The sequence below is a fragment of the Malaclemys terrapin genome, chromosome 10, assembly GCF_027887155.1.
Source record: "Malaclemys terrapin pileata isolate rMalTer1 chromosome 10, rMalTer1.hap1, whole genome shotgun sequence".
Taxonomy (NCBI): Eukaryota; Metazoa; Chordata; order Testudines; family Emydidae; genus Malaclemys; species Malaclemys terrapin.
The window spans coordinates 16,855,554-16,871,671 of record NC_071514.1 but is presented as its reverse complement, the minus strand read 5'-3'; the positions used below and the strand labels follow the sequence as shown (position 1 = coordinate 16,871,671).

Here is a 16,118-nt window from a genome sequence, read left to right as displayed (position 1 = left end):
GCAGAGACAGGGCTTTCACGTGGTAAGGTCAAGTAGTAGCGAGGTGCCTCGTAACTGTGGTTACCCCCAGGAAGCATCACAAATGCCGTGTCATGTTTGTATGATATATTTACATATATGTATTGCACAATGTACTTGTATTAATGTATGGATTTTGTTAGGCTTGCTACTGTATCCTAGGTCTGCGCTGATATGAAATTGAATCCATTGGGTCCATGATTGATGTGATATGTGATTCCAGAGGTTAAATATCAGAGCTTACTTTGAACAAATAGGCTAAATAAAAGGTGTGATCCTAGATTCCTGAGTAAAGCCCTAGTCATGACTCTGTAAGGGGAGGGCGAGACAGAATCCTCCCTCCTTCCCTAGTTGGCAATTTTAGGGCATCCTTCTGCAGCCACTGCTATAGCACACAGGCTGTTGTAACAGCCATGCCCACTGCACATCCACCGACCCATGTGCAGGGGTTTTGGCCAATGGATCCACATACCTGTCTAGGTCTATCCCACAACCACCACTACTGTGATGACATTAGCCATAGGCCATGTTTGGTAGTTTTCTCCCAAACTTTTTCTGAAATCGTAAGGGGGCGGAAAGAGTGCCTGCTGTTTACAGAGGCCTTGATCTGCTGGGGTCCCCTGCTTTAGAAGTCAGTTTAGTCACTGCCTAAGGCTTGTCAGGCTGGTGAACCAGGAAATCCTCTCTCAGCTGTTTCTAACAAATGCCCTACAGACTTCTGTGCTTTGGCAGCTCTGCTCCACAACTCCCACCCCCAATGGCTGTGTTAGCATGATGGGTTTTTGCAGCCTGGAGCCCAGAAGAGAGGGAGGATTCTTCAGTAGACCAGAGTCTATTTCCATTTTGCCCAAGTCTACCCCAATGGGGAAAATTCAAGATCCATAAGTTATGTGGGAAAACGAGATCATATTTTCAGCTGTTAGTAAAGACAAAGAAAAAATGTTGACAGCTCTACTTTGCCCCAGGTCTTCTTGCAAGGTGGTGAGGCAGAGACTCTGGCAGCCTGGCCCAGTGCATTTGATTGTATTACTCAGATGTTAATATGAACTCAATGCAGTGATGTGGGTTCTGGCCCTTTAAGAGGGTAGTCTACACTGCAATGTAAGCCCAGGGTTAATAGAAGTCATTTGGTTAATGAAAACCAGGGCTTCAGTTGAGGCTTGAAGTCACAACTTCAGCATGTCTCTACTCAGCACTGCTCTTTAAGTACTAGGGGGTAGCCAGTTGAGCCACTGGAGCACCCTCAAGTTAGCAGATCCTGGATTTGTTAACCTAGGACTTGTGCATCTACACTCATTTGTAACCCCCAGGTTAGGAATTGTTGAACCCTGGGTCCCAACCTGAGGCTTCAGCATCTGCACTGCATTATGCAGGCCCGAGTCCAACTACCTGTATCCCAGACTTCCTGGCGGCCTCCCAAAATGTGGCTACTTTAGCCCTTTGTTCATGATGCAAAGTGGAAAAACTTGACTGTCCACCAAACTTGACTGTCCAGAGGACACAGAAAGTCAGCCCGTGGGATTGTAGAATACTTTTAGTGGACCCCCAGAGCATGAATCCAGTGGAGCTGCATCTACACTGCAAAGCAACAGGGCTTGAACCCTGGATCCCGGCTTGACTCAAGCTCGGACCCTCCACCGCTGGGGGGCTCCTGGGACCCTGGGTCTGAGCTGAGAGTTAGCACAATTTGTGTGTAAACAGATGGGGTGGAAGTGGTTAGACTTGAGCCTGAGTTTGAACCCTGGACTTATATTGCAGGGCAGACATACCCTAGAGATTAGTCACTATCATACTTGGCAATGGCATCTGTGCTCTGGATTTTGGACTGCAGGATGCCCAGACACACTCTGGGAAGCTACGTAGAATGCCCCAAGGATACCAGACTGAGCATCTTGTGTACTGCCACTTTAAGACTATCTATGCGTTGCCAGGTTTCAGGTCTTTCCCACTCTTAGGAGCACCAGCTGCAGGAGAGTAGTGTTCTGCTTCAGCAGGGCTCGGGAGTCATTCTGTCAGTCTCTAGTTCTAGATAATAAAGTTTGCTGTTTAAGGTACTTCACCTGAGAGCCTAAGTCTTCCTTCTAGCCTTCCAGAATGCCATCTGCTGCAGCTGGGTCTAACACAGCTTCAGGTATTGCCAGAATGACAACAGTAAGTGGGTCTGCTGCAGTGAAAACTACGAAGTCCTGCAAAAGGCACAAAAGTGTGAGGCAGCATGCCAGCATGTATGCGTACAAGGAGCCACCCCACAGGTGAGAGATTTTCTTCTGTTCCACTTGTAATGCATATTAGATAAAACTATTATTGATCTGGGTGAAAAAAAGCATCACCCCTCTACATTTTCTGCTACAATCTATCCAAATGATGAATAAGAACATGAAGAGATAGAGGGAACCTTCCGTTATATTTTTCCTTAAATCCTTTTTTTTCTTTATGTTCCTTACAGGACCAAAATCATCTCCAGTGAGGATTTATTTGAGTAATTCCAAAGGTGTCCCATTTTTCAGCAAAGCTGCAGGAAAGTTTTAGTGGGTGGCATTCCCAGCAAATGTAGGAAGCTGATATTAAATTGTTGGCTTTGTTTCATGTAGCATTGCAATTCTGTTTATATTGTTTCTAAAGGAAAATCTTAATTGCTGGAGCTTTTAGATGCGGTCCCCTGTAAGCATGAGCATTGCTTGTTCTTCACTTACAGTACACAGTATGCGTTACAGACGGGAACTGAGATCCTTAGCTCCACTGCTTAATTTGTAATGAAAGAGGTGTCGGGGCTCAAGTAATTTTTTTACATGCATAACAGATGCAGCAAGCCCAGAGGTGCCAGGGCTATGAACTGTCAAGCCTAGAGGTGCCGGGGCTCAGTCCTGGCAAGCCCTAGCACAAATTAAGCACCTCTTAGCTCAACAAATACACTAACAACATCAGAAAAAGATAATTGTCTGCAGAAACCAGTATCTGGGTACATGTCTCATTTTCAGGGATGTGCTACTCTTAATGCTCCTGTAACGGGGTCCCACAGTTAATCCCCAATACTCGCAGTGTGGAGGATTGAAGGGCTAGAGCATTCTAGGCATTTGTTGTCATCATTTTAACAAAGAGACACTGTATCCTAATCACAATCAAAGTAGAAGGTAGTGCTGCATACGGCAAATACATTTGTATTAAGTGCACTTGCTGGAAATGTTTACATAGCACTTAGTTCCTGAAAAATATACTGAGTGTATGGACAGGACAGCATGGTGTTTGAGCTGTATGATTTAAATGTGGGGAGCTGAGGGTTTGAACTCCTGCTGAGGGATACAGGGGTACTCCAAAATGCCTGACACTGCGTGCAAGCTGGTGCATTCCAAAGGCAAAAAAAATTGCTCTTCAGAAGTATTTTTCTGAGCTACAGGGATAAATGTCATCTCTAGCAGTGATAGTCTAGGAGTAGCCAAGGAAAGCGGTGACTCCAACTGCAACAGAGAAATCAGTCCAATCCTTCCTCCAGTTTGGTGGACTCCTGTTTTTATGTTGTTATAAACCGGATTGTATGTGTGTCTATTCTTTGCTATAGTTCTGAATGGGAATAACTTGTTTTGTGTTTGTCCCCCATGGGTGTGGGTCTCTTCAGTAACTCAGGTGATGATAATGGTGATTTAAACGCGGACAGCAATGACCCAGAGCAGATCTTCCAGAATATACAATTTCAAAAAGAGATCATGGCAAACATCCGTTGCAGACCATGGCCCATGAGGCAGAAGCTGAGGGCACTCAGGTAATAGAGTTTTCGTGGACACTTTCAATCCCACCATTTATTACTGCTTTTCCAAGTCTCACAAATTTGTTAACCTAAATTAGGTGTGAGCATAGGAATGGTTTGCAATTGCTAGAAAATCATGCAGCAGCTATCTTCCTACTACATCATAGAGTAGTACAAGGCTGGGAATCATAAGATTTTGAAAATTTAAAAGCTTCTAAAAGTTGATTACAGCTCATTTTTGTACATGTTCATTTAACTTTGGATCAGGCCAGAATAGCTTTGTCTTTCTCTTTGCCCAGCATCTACAGGGTGCTGTAGGTATCACACAGCTCTTCATTCTTTACACTTCAGCCTTGTTTTGGGCTCCAAATTCAGAATCTTTGTATTGTTGGTTAGTGGTGATCAGAGCTTTTCCTGAGCCATTTGGAATATTAAAACTATTAAATGATTCTGCATTAGAATGCTCAGGAAGGCAGGGCCGCCCGGGGGGGAGCAAGTGGGGCAATTTGCCCCAGGTCCCGGGCCCTGCAGGGGCCCCCACAAGAAGGGGGGCTCCCCCCCACCTCCGCCTTCCCCCAGCGCCTCAGCGCGCCACATCCAGGAGCGGCCCTGGACAGAGCTAAAGCGGCGTGGCACCAGCAGGGCCTGAGCTCCTCCCACTCAGAGCCGCGTGGTAAGGGGGCGGAGCTGCAGCCGAGTGATGGGAGCTCAGGTCCCGCTAGAGCCACGCCGCTGCAGCGCTGTCCAGGGCCGCTCCTGGACGCGGCGCGCTGAGGCTCCAGGAGGGGGGGGAGGCGGGGGTAAGCGGCATGGTAAGGGGGCCAGGGCCGGTGGGGTTGGATAAGGGGCAGGGAGTCCCGGGGACAGGGAGGGGGCTGAGGTTTGGCGGGGAGGTCAGGGGATGGGGAATGAGGGGTTGGATCGTGGGCATTCCGGAGGTCTGTCAGGACTCGGCGGGGGCGTGGATAGGGGTCGGGACAGTCAGGGGACAGGGAGTAGGGGGGGTTCATTGGGGGTGGGGTCCCGGGTGGTGGTTGGGAGGTATCGGGGGGGCGGTCAGGGGACAAGGACCAGGATGGGTCGGGGATTCTGAGGGGGGGGAATCGGGGGGCAGAAAGTGGGTGGCGGTCAGATAGGGGGCAGGGGCAGGCTGTTTGAGGAGGCACAGCCTTCCCTACCCTAAAGCTCATTTAACAGTTTGAGGCTTGCAGACAGCTATTTAACATAAAGAGCCAAGCTGTTATCTTTTCCCTTAGGGCTACCATCCCTTTCACTTCTCAAATGCCAAATTATAGTCTACATTTAATTTCAGTGCCATAGGGAGATTCATGTCAGGGGAGGGTAGCGTCATTTAAAATTAGCCACTTTAGATTAACAGTGGTAGAGCCAAGTGAGCCATGGGGGAGGGATCACATGAGAAGAGCAATATCCTACATCACCTACCTCCTTCCCAACCCTACCGAGGGAGATCCCCCCTCACCTGCATTCCCCGAGGCTCCAGAGGGGTTAATTAAGTGGTTCTCAAACTTTTGACCCCTTTCACATAGCAAACCTCTGAGTGCGACCCCCCCTTATAAATTAAAAACACTTTTTTAAATATTTAACACTATTATAAATGCTGGAGGCAAACCAGGGTTTGAGGTGGGGTCTGACAGCTTGCGACCCCCAGTAATAACCTCGTGACCCCCTGAGGGGTCCTGACCCCAAGTTTGAGACCCCCCCCCCGGGTTAATTTAATTTTAGCAATTTAATTTAATTTAATTCACATGTATGTGCTATTTTGAGCATTTCAGTTTTCACAGCATAGGCTCATCCCATATTCGGGAACAAGCTCAAATGCTCAGTTCATGGAGTATGTACATAGTCTATACTAAAGACAAACCCAGAGTAACCGTCTCCAGTTTGCGAGGGACCCCATGGAGCAAGTCTCTAGGAAATAGATAAATTCACGGAGGTTAAGTCCATTAATGGCTATTAGCCAGGATAGGTAAGGAATGGTGTCCCTAGCCTCTGTTTGTCAGAGGGTGGAGATGGATGGCAGGAGAGATATCACTTCATCATTACCTCTTAGGTTCACTCCCTATGGGGCACTTGCCATTGGCCACTGTCGGTAGACAGGATACTGGACTAGATGGACCTTTGGTCTGACCCAGTATGGCCATTCTTATGTTCTAACTTAAATGAATCCAAAGTTATGGAAACAGATATCAGTCAAGGAAGCCAGCAGAGTATTAGAAACCTGGAAAAATCTCTGTCTGGATGGGCTCAGGCGTTTGGTCACAAGCTGAGGTGGTTCAAAAGTTTTGGATTTTTTTTAAATAGAATTTTTCATTGTTTCTTTAAACAATCAAACAATCAAATAGCAAATATTTGGCCACACACTTCTGAAACAAACCCCAAACCAGATTCAGGTTTTGGCAGACTAATTTCAGCTTTTCAATTAAAAAAAAACACAACAAATTTTGAAGGAAAGCAGACATTGTCGTGATTTTGTCTGCTTTTTAAAAACCCCTAGTTTTCAATCCAAAAAAAGTGTTGACGGAGAATATTTGTACAACCCTTTTAATGAGCTTTTAGTGCCTTTTAGCACTAGCTGATGTGGGGAACCAGTGATACCTTGTAAAGGTGACTTGAAAAGAAGTTTTCTCAAAAATGAGTTTGTGCCAAGATGCGGAAGGTATTTAAATGTTTATTTTTCCCACGGCCGTCCGGGCGGGGGGAGGCAAGTGGGGCAATTTGCCCCGGGCCTCACAGGGCCCCCATGAGAATATAGTATTCTATAGTATTGCAACTTTTTTTTATGGAAGGGAATCCCTGAAATTGCTTTGCCCCAGGCCCCCTGAATCCTCTGGGCGGCCCTGCAGGAAGGACCACTGTGATGTCACCATATGTATTGTACATTCTGTCAAAGATACTCAACAATATGTTATCAGCTAAATTCTGTCCTTGTGCTCTGTGAAACACTGTCAAAAACAGCACAACTTCCCACTATTCAGGAAGGCTGTGTTTGAAAGTAATGAGGCTTTGTTGGATGAGGAGACAGAATTTGGCACTTCAGCTTTAAATTATGTTTCAAATGCCAGAGACTAGTACCCATGTTTGCAGATTAATGAGGTACATGTAGACTGTTCACAGCATGCAGTGTAGTATCATCGTGACCATAAAGTTTAAAGCCATAAGTGTTAATGGTTCGAAATTTGAAACACAGTATGAAAGTTCATAACTTTCTCTAATATCTTATCTAAACAGCATCAGTCTTTTCACTGTGCATTCAATTTGACTTTTTTTTTCCTTTCTATGAAATCTTTCCCTTGTCACCTCACTGTGTGCTGGAATGGCACTTTACTAACAAAGAAGGTTCATCGCTCAGGCCACCTTTGCCTTGTCTTGGGAAGCAAAGGGAGACTTTTCTCATATCCCTGGAGTGAGAACCCATAATTTGCAGCTAAACCCAAGCCGCCTTCATGGATGTGCAAATGCCCTGTTCCTGCCCTGTCTGATTGCCTATGGCCCCTATTCAGCTCTCACAAAAGTAAAAAAAAATCCCATAACTTTAGTGTAAGTATAAAAATCATAGAATATTAGGATTGGAAGAGACCTCAGGAGATCATCTAGTCCAATCCCCTGCTCAAAGCAGGACCAACACCAACTAAATCATCCCAGCCAGGGTTTTGTCAAGCCAGACCTTAAAAACCTCTAAGGATGGAGATTCCACCACCTCCCTAGGTAACCCATTCCAGTGCTTCACCACCCTCCTAGTGAAATAGTGTTTCCTAATATCCAACCTAGACCTCCCCCACTACAACTTGAGACCATTGATCCTTATCCTGTCATCTGCCACCACTGAGAACAGCCGAGCTCCATCCTCTTTGGAACCCCCCTTCACGTAGTGGAAGGTGGCTATCAAATCCCCCCTCACTCTTCTTTTCTGCAGACTAAATAAGCCCAGTTCCCTCAGCCTCTCCTCATAAGTCATTTGCTCCAGCGCCCTAATCAGGCCCGGCTCCAGGCACCAGCGCAGCAAGCAGGTGCTTGGGGGCACGTCCGGCTCTTCGGCAGCGGGTCCCTCAGTCCCTGCCACCGAATTGCCACTGAAGAATGAAGCGGCGGCGGTAGAGCTACCGCCCATCACGGCTTTTTTTTTTTTTTTTTTTTTTTTTTTTGCCACTTGGGGCAGCAAAAACACTGGAGCCGGCCCTGCCCCTAATCATTTTCACTGCCTACTGCTGGACTCTCTCCAATTTGTCCACATCCCTTCTGTAGTGGGGGGACCAAAACTGGACACAATACTCCAGGTGTGGTCTGGAGTAGGATTAGGCCTTTATGCATATCTTGTCCAATACCTCTGATTAAAATGTAACCAGTAGTTTAATATTAATCAGTTGCTATATTGATCAACCCCATGCTTTAGACTATACTTTCAGAAGAAGTGTTGGTATCCACATAAACTGAACTAAATGAGGTATTATATTGTTTTTACTTTGAGACAATTTAGGTTACATTATTACAGAAAAATTCTAGAAACCAGGGAGAGGGCACAGGAAAAAATGTTACTGAAGCTCTCCCTAAAGTGAAAATCTTACATTCGTTTTGCAAACTGTTGGGATCTGATCCTGTGGTTCTTTCTCAGACAAAACTCCCATTAATTTTAAATTGTTAGCAATACTCTTATTTTAAGTAAAAATGAAGTTTTGCCTGAGTAAGGACTTCAGGATTGGGCAGGTAGTCTGTTGTGACAATATTTCCCATTACTTGGCAACTTTCATTTATGTGTGGTATGGCCCAAGTTCAGAGTGTAATAAGATTTTTGGTTACATGAAATAAAGATTTTGTCTTCCTCTGCAGACAAGCTAAGGAGATTGTGTTGAAATATGAAGGCAGGCTCACTAGAACAAGAGGTTACCAAGCAGCTGGTGCAGAGGTACGTCTGCTTTTCATTAAAACTACAGCTCTTTCCTATAACAATTATCTGGAATTCTCATTTACAGAAGTACCTATTTTCTGTGAAACACTGCTCCCCAGTTCAAGAACTGTGTGGAAGAAAAATCCAGTTATAAGCTTCTTTTTTCTATTAAGAATTTAGTAATTACATTTTTGCAAACTAATTTGATGTATGAGGGATGAGCCTCGTTCTGGTAACGTGAGTATTTTTTCTTTTCAAATACTCCAGCAAATAATGTGTGTCTGCCAGAAGGTTGGTGATGGGAACAGGAGCCAAACAATGTGTATTCTATAAAGAGTTGTTTTGCTGAAGTAGGGGCCCAAGTACAGTCATTTAGTATGAGAAGTGTTTCTGCCTTTTTGTTTTCAAGGTAATGTTATGAACACTTTTGGTAGAGATCCTGTGGAAAAATAGTATGTGATCTAGGGTTACCACCTTTCTAATGGCTGGTAACCAGATCCCCGAGGCCCAGCCTTTGCCTTGCCTCTTTCCCCAGGGCCCCACCCCTGCTTCGCCTCTTCCCCCAAGATCCTGCCCTGTCACTCACAGGGTCTTCACCAGCACAGCCGAGGCCACCTTGCCTGCCACCTGTGGGCTGCACAGGGCCATGCGCCACCACCAGTTGCATGAGCAGCCTGGCTCTGGAGGTGGCAGCAGCTGCTGCTGCATTGCCTCCTTCCTTGCACTTTGGGTTGCCACCTTTTCCACAGATTAAAAAGAACAGACATCAGGGCTTGTCAGATGGCATCCGGGGACTGTGCTGAAAACCAGACAGGTGCCAGGCAACCCTAATGTGATCATATAATTAAAGACTGTATCATAATGCATACGCAGAAGGGGACTGAATTAAGGTTGCACAGGCAACCTCAATACTGGTACTTCCTAACTTTTGAGGACTTGCATTTACAAACTTAATAATGTGCTTGTACTGTACTGTACTGTACTGTGGTGCGTGTGTGTGTGTGTGTGTAATAGAAGATAAAATGCAGCATAACCAAACTAAAAATTGTAAGGCTAAATATTTATCTGTTGTTCTATTGACACATAAACAACAGTACTTTAGCTTTGCTCTTATGTCATCAGAAACAGTTGATTAAAAAATACAACCTTCCTGGATAGTGGAAAGTTGTGTTTTATTGGTCTGTCTGTGGGGGCAGGCCCATGCACACACACACATTAGGCATTATGAGTGAAGTTTTGCCATTAACTTCACTGGGGCCAAGATTTCACCCGGTTTGAAAGATTTGAGTGCCTAAGGACTTTGAACATGTAGACAGCTGCTAAATTGTACAGGTTGGACTTATTAGTTAATACTTGCTATATTGTAACAAAATTTTGGCTTTTGCTTTATACTTCACAATGCCCTCAAAATCTGTGGGTATCTCATTTAATTATCCATTTTGTGTGTTTTTACTTGTCTCTGTTCTGAATACATCTATATATTTCAGAAGTTCATTACCAGTAATTATTGTGTTTGGCGTAATAGTATCCCCTTAGCTTGCCGACTATGAATTAGGGAAACTAGAAAGTCCTTTTTTTTTTTTTTTTTCTTTTTTTCTTTTTGTAAAGGGTTAAATTCAACAGCACAAGCTAGAGAGCTGAATTGTTCTTTAAACTAGGAAGACAGGTTTAGACAGTTTTTTCCAGAAGAATATTGACTGATGGCGCATTTGGCAAATCATGAAATACACAATAGAAGCATTACACCACCAGAATAAGCATTCACTGGTTGAATAGTCTGAGAGTAGGATACTTAATTAGCAACTTGTAAGAGTTTACTAACCCTTCCATAGGTTTTGCACCCATCACCGTAGCCATAGTTTAAAAAAAAAAAAAAAGCTGGCAAATGGTATGTAGTATTATTTTCTAGCAATTAGATTAAATCACTTCTAAAGTATTGTTCATTATGATTAAAACTAATAAATCAATGTTTGTTGATATAAAAATTACCCAGAGTCTTGACTATGAAGATTAAAATTATTATTCCTTTTTATTCAGGTGATCAGTATGCAGGACTAGAAGTTATTTTTTTATCAGCTTTTTCAGATTGACATCCAGATATATATAGTTTATATGCCCGCAGTGCAACCTGTACACGTTGTTTGATCCCTTTTCCAGCCTTATGAACACTGCCTTCCAATTAAAGTAGCGACTTTGGTGCCGTTCATAGCATCTTTTAATTCTTGCAATAACACCTTAATAGCATCATAAAAATTAATTAACTTTGACCACGTAGATTGATGCATTTATTAATTAAAATGTAAGTCTGCTTCTGCTTTGGCTTTAGCAGATTAGACTATTTGTAATATGTTGATATTGCCATTTGCTAATATATATATATATATTCAAAATAACTAGATCTACTGTAAATTTGTGTTTAAAAATGACTAATGTACATAAATGTTGTTGCCATCCTGAAATTCAGTAATGAACAGAATGTACAATATTTCTCTACTTTTTACAAAACAGAAGCAGATAGCATAAGAAAATGTCTATGAAATTATCTTGAATTACCTGATAAAATACTGTACTTGCATGTAGTCAATTTACAATAGATAGTAAAGTTACTATTCATTTCTGAATTAAATAAGAAAAGTTATTATAATGTTTTGTGAGTAGAGGTTACTGGCATGAAATAATCTGAGTGCATATTTAAGGTTATATTTTTATTTCAAGGACTTTCAAAATTTGTCCTCAGTTGTGCACACAGTCACTTGTGCATTCTCATTTGCACATGCAAATGCCATTGTGTGTGAAAAATCTATCTATTGTCTATTAAAATAATTAGGCACACACAAATTAGAGGCTGAGTTGAGGTCTCTTTGAAAATGTGTCCAAAGTGCTCAAAGTAAATCCTCAAGTATAGAGTTGAGACCACGTGATTATGCTGCAGTTCAGTATTAATGATCACTGTCTCTAAGAAGAATTAGGACTTGGCTCAGATTTACTTGCTCTTATACATTTGAAATTAGGTGTTATGTATTCGTTCATTCATTCAGTAAGAAATCTGGTTTCTTATTCAGTAGGATTCCTTAATAAAATACATAAACACTGTGATAAATGCTGGCTTAGTCTGGTAATAATTTCGGAATCTGTTTAAAATGCTTTGTGCTCATAAATTCATCTACTCTTGCATTCTCTGTCCGATGCATACTTTACTTCACTTAAATATTCATTTTCCTTGTCACAGGTTTAGTTTATTCTTATCTTTCTTATTTCTTGTCTAAGGGTCATAGGGTGCCTTCAGTCACTTTTGTGCAACTTTCCCTGAGTTTATCCCTGAGGTTGTTCTGTAGATGGAACTTGAGCTTGAGAGAGAAAGCAATGTTTGCATCTCTCCAGAAGAGTCTCCACAGAGTAGGCAGAGGGGGGAAATAAGGCATGATCCCCTACATCAAAGCAAAATAAATCTTTCTTGTTCTGTTGACGTACATGTTCCACAGCAAAGCTCTTACGGTGTAGGAGATGTAAGTGGAACAATTCTTACCAGCAGTGAACTTGGAATCTTGAGCACTGAAGCCCAAACCTCTACCATTTGAGCTAAAGGAGTAACTGCATTAGCTGAAAGCAGAGGTAGGGTGTTATCCTCAGTGTGGGCATAGACTTTAGAGGTATGTTACATGAAGAATTCCTTTCAACTAAGAATGTAACTCTTATGCAAAGCATTAAAGGTTCTGTGATGCTGTTAATATATACAGCTTCAGACAAATAATGTGCTGATGTATTAAAATATATTTCAGGTATATTTCAAATGGGTCTAAATTTAAAATATATTGTATTTGGTTGTTCCAGATATAAAAAGAGTGGCGGAAAATGCTCTTTGTATGTATTCTCTTAAGATCATTAAAACTTCTCTCTTATATATGCATGTGTGCTTTAGTGATTAGAGCAGGGGTCGGCAACGTTGGCACGCGGCTCGCCAGGGTAAGCACCCTGGTGGGCCGAACCAGTTTTATTTACCTGCTGACGCGGCAGGTTCGGCCGATCGCGGCCCCCATTGGCCGCGGTTCACCGTCCCGGGCCAATGGGGGAAGTGAGAAGCCGCGGCCAGCACATCACTCACCCGCGCCGCTTCTCGACGCCCCCATTGGCCCGGGACGGCGAACCGCGGCCAGTGGGGGCTGCGATCGGCCGAACCTGCCGCGTCAGCAGGTAAATAAAACTGGCCCGGCCCGCCAGGGTGCTTACCCTGGCGAGTCGCGTGCTGAACGTTGCCGACCCCTGGATTAGAGCATTCACTTGGGAGTTGGGACTCCTGGGTTCTGTACCTGGTCCTCTGACTTCTGGAAAGTTTCTGAACTGTTTGTCCCCCCCACCATGACTCAATTTATGTATCTTACGTACCTCACAGGAATGCTGTGAAACTTCTTAGTTGTTTTTTTATAACTTGCTTTCTGATACTAGATGAAAGATGCTACACATGGACAAAATACTTTCACACCTTTTTGACAACTATTGCTTTATGTGCAAAAGTTACAAATCTCTTATTTCTGTGCCCTTTTCTTAGCTCTGGAAGAAGTTTGTTCGGCTTGCATATAACTTTATGGTAATCTTCATTCCTTGGGAAATGAGAATAAAGAAAATAGAAAGTAAGTATGGAGATTTAGTGGGATTGTGCAATGCAAACCATGCTAAAATACTAGGCTTAAGGGTTATGTTAGAACTCACTGAATTAGTGAAATATATAATAATATTATAAAAACATTAAAAGTTTCATCAAAGTAGTGTGGTTGTCAATAAAAAGTCAACACGTATTACTCTTGGTGTGTTAGATACCACATTTGTTTCTCAATTATAGTCTTTAGTGATACTAGTATAATGTTACTACAGTGTGGCAACTGTAATTTAAAAGGCCCTGTAGTGCTATAAACTGCTGAAGTATTTTTGCAATACAGACATAGGCCCAGATGTCTGTATTGGGTCTGGCCCAAGATGTGCTCAGCACAGGACATGGAGTGGGAAAACTGGATCAAAGCCATCTATCCAGCCATTTGGCCTCTAATATAATACTCTGAAACCTGATATAATTTAGACAGTGGCAGTTCAGGCCATATTTCCTTTTGACTCTTGTCCATCCCTGACCAGCCTCTTACATCAGCAAGCTGGGAGCAGATGTCACAGAGCCAGCTATGTAAGGGAAATTCTCCTAAAGCAGAGAATCTCCACTTGCCCTGTTAGAAGCAAAGGGAATGGAGCCGGGAGCCAAGACCTCACATATAGTCTATATTTAAAAACTAAACTTTCCCTCCAGTGTAAAGTGCTTTGAGATCTATGGATGAAAAGCACCATATAAGAGCTAAGTATTGTGACTGACCACCTTTAATAACTATATTAAAGATGGTCAAAAATGGAAAATATATTTTCCTGACAATGTTCACATCTAGCTCTAACCTTGTTCTAAATGGAAGGGATGTTTCTGTACTGCAGATATTTTCACGTGGATAAAAACAGCTCCATAATTTTGACAATTTATTGGCAACTACTGTATTTATTTGGCTGTAAAATGAATGTTCAGACCAGACCATTCAGACTTTTTACACTGCTCCCTGTTTGTATCGACTAAGGGAGCCAGCAGTGTATGTACCAGTGGGCTCTTCCTGCTCCTTCCAGATGACAGGCGAACATTCTCCCTGTCTACATGGTGTAGTATTCCTTCCCGACATGCAATGAGGGCCTAATACAATCTGCCTCCACCCCACACACCTCGTTGTTAAAACCCTTCTGACCTTCTTGAAGTTACAAGCACCCAGACTGCCCATTTATCCGCTTCTGCATCACCTTACTGACCAACATCGCTGACCCAACCAGTCGTGTGCCAGGGTCCCTACTCCCACTTATGTAATGGAGATTGTGGATGTCAGTCTGAGGCCCCATGTGACTTGCTTTGCACAAAGCCTGCAGTACTTAGGACCAAGTGTGATCATGTGGACAGTGATGGAAATCAGAATTTTTGTGTAATAAAATTGTAAACAAAGAGGGCCTGATTCTCTACTCCTTAATGATGTTATGAATGATGAGTAGTTCTGCTGTAGCCAATGAAGATGCACTGTGAAAATCAGAATTGGAACCACTATTTTCAGTCCAGACAAAATCAGGAGATACTAGAAATATCACATTTTAAAAAGGACTGATCTTATTACATTTCCAGCCTGGTTTGCAGAGCAAAATGGTTTGCATAAACTTAAGATGAGAATTCTTAGATGCTGAACTAAACAGGTGAGATTAACTACTACTAATAGCTACACATGCATTTTGATGTAAGTTTCTGTATAAACAGCAAATAAGAAGCTATGTATAACTTGAACCAAGAAGATTCCTGTGATCATAACTACTTCACTTGTAAATATGGTTGTGATTTTTAAACCTACAAATAGCAGTTTATATTACAGTTCTGTATTATTGATGTTATAGCATTTTCTCTGTCTTGATCTGTGCATTGCAGAGAAGGAAAAGTTGTTGTTTTTTTTAATGATCAAATAATACTTCATTAATAAGTGATACAGCTTCTGATAAGCTTCACAGCTGATATAAGTATTTCCTGTGGTTTCAGGTCATTTTGGATCCGGAGTTGCCTCTTATTTCATCTTTTTGAGATGGCTATTTGGAATCAATATTGTGCTTACCATAATGACAGGAGCATTTGTGGTCTTACCAGAGGTTAGGACATATCTCCAATATCTATAGAAAAACACTGACTGTAGCATTTCCCTTCCTGAATTAAATAAATGTTCTGCTCAAAGGCATACATGATTTTTTCCGAGTGTACAATTTAAATGATTTAAAATACTTTCCTCTGTTGAGCATTATTCTGCCAGAGGAGGAGAGAGACTTGCCATTAATGTCTCAGATGACATTTTACCAACATACCACTGTAATGTAGATGTTTTTGATTGCTGATATTAGGGACCCAATCCTGCAAGGTGCAGAGCATGTGTTCAGCACCCGAAGCGTCTCTTCGCTTCATCTGGAGAAATCGGAGCTCAGCATCTTTCAGTTTTTGGCCCTCAGAGCCTGATTTTCAGATGTTCTGAGCATAGGGTGACCAGACAGGAAGTGTGAAAAATCAGGACGGGGGTGGGGGGTAATAGGCATCTATATAAGACAAAGTCTCAAATATCGGGACTGTCCCTATAAAATCGGGACATCTGGTCACCCTATCTGAGCATCCACAACTCTGACGCTTCAGCTGGAGCTCTGTGTGATCATCAGTGCAAACCAGGCCTTTAGTGTCTATATTGTCTTATGTATAAAGAGAAAAAGTCTAGCACACCAATCTAGTATAGTAGGAAGCAGGTTTTACTGTACATCAGTGTGATAAATGATCTAAAAATGTATCTTCCCCATCCATTATACTGTGCTTTAATAGCTCTTATGTCTATACAGTAATAACTTACCTAAAAATTAGACTTCAGGGGC

At 42.6% G+C, this 16,118-nt stretch overlaps 1 protein-coding gene across 1 annotated transcript in view; it reads left to right on the top strand.

Annotated features, from left to right (window-relative positions):
• The first annotated feature begins 2,160 nt into the window (after window positions 1-2,160).
• The window catches only part of TMC3 (transmembrane channel like 3), a 43,844-nt gene continuing 29,886 nt past the window's right edge, over window positions 2,161-16,118 (top strand). Inside the window, exons 1-5 of the mRNA XM_054042170.1 lie at window positions 2,161-2,270; window positions 3,632-3,775; window positions 8,606-8,681; window positions 13,210-13,291; window positions 15,253-15,359. Coding sequence (XP_053898145.1) covers window positions 2,161-2,270; window positions 3,632-3,775; window positions 8,606-8,681; window positions 13,210-13,291; window positions 15,253-15,359 — 519 coding nt within the window. The remainder of the gene's footprint in view (window positions 2,271-3,631; window positions 3,776-8,605; window positions 8,682-13,209; window positions 13,292-15,252; window positions 15,360-16,118) is intronic.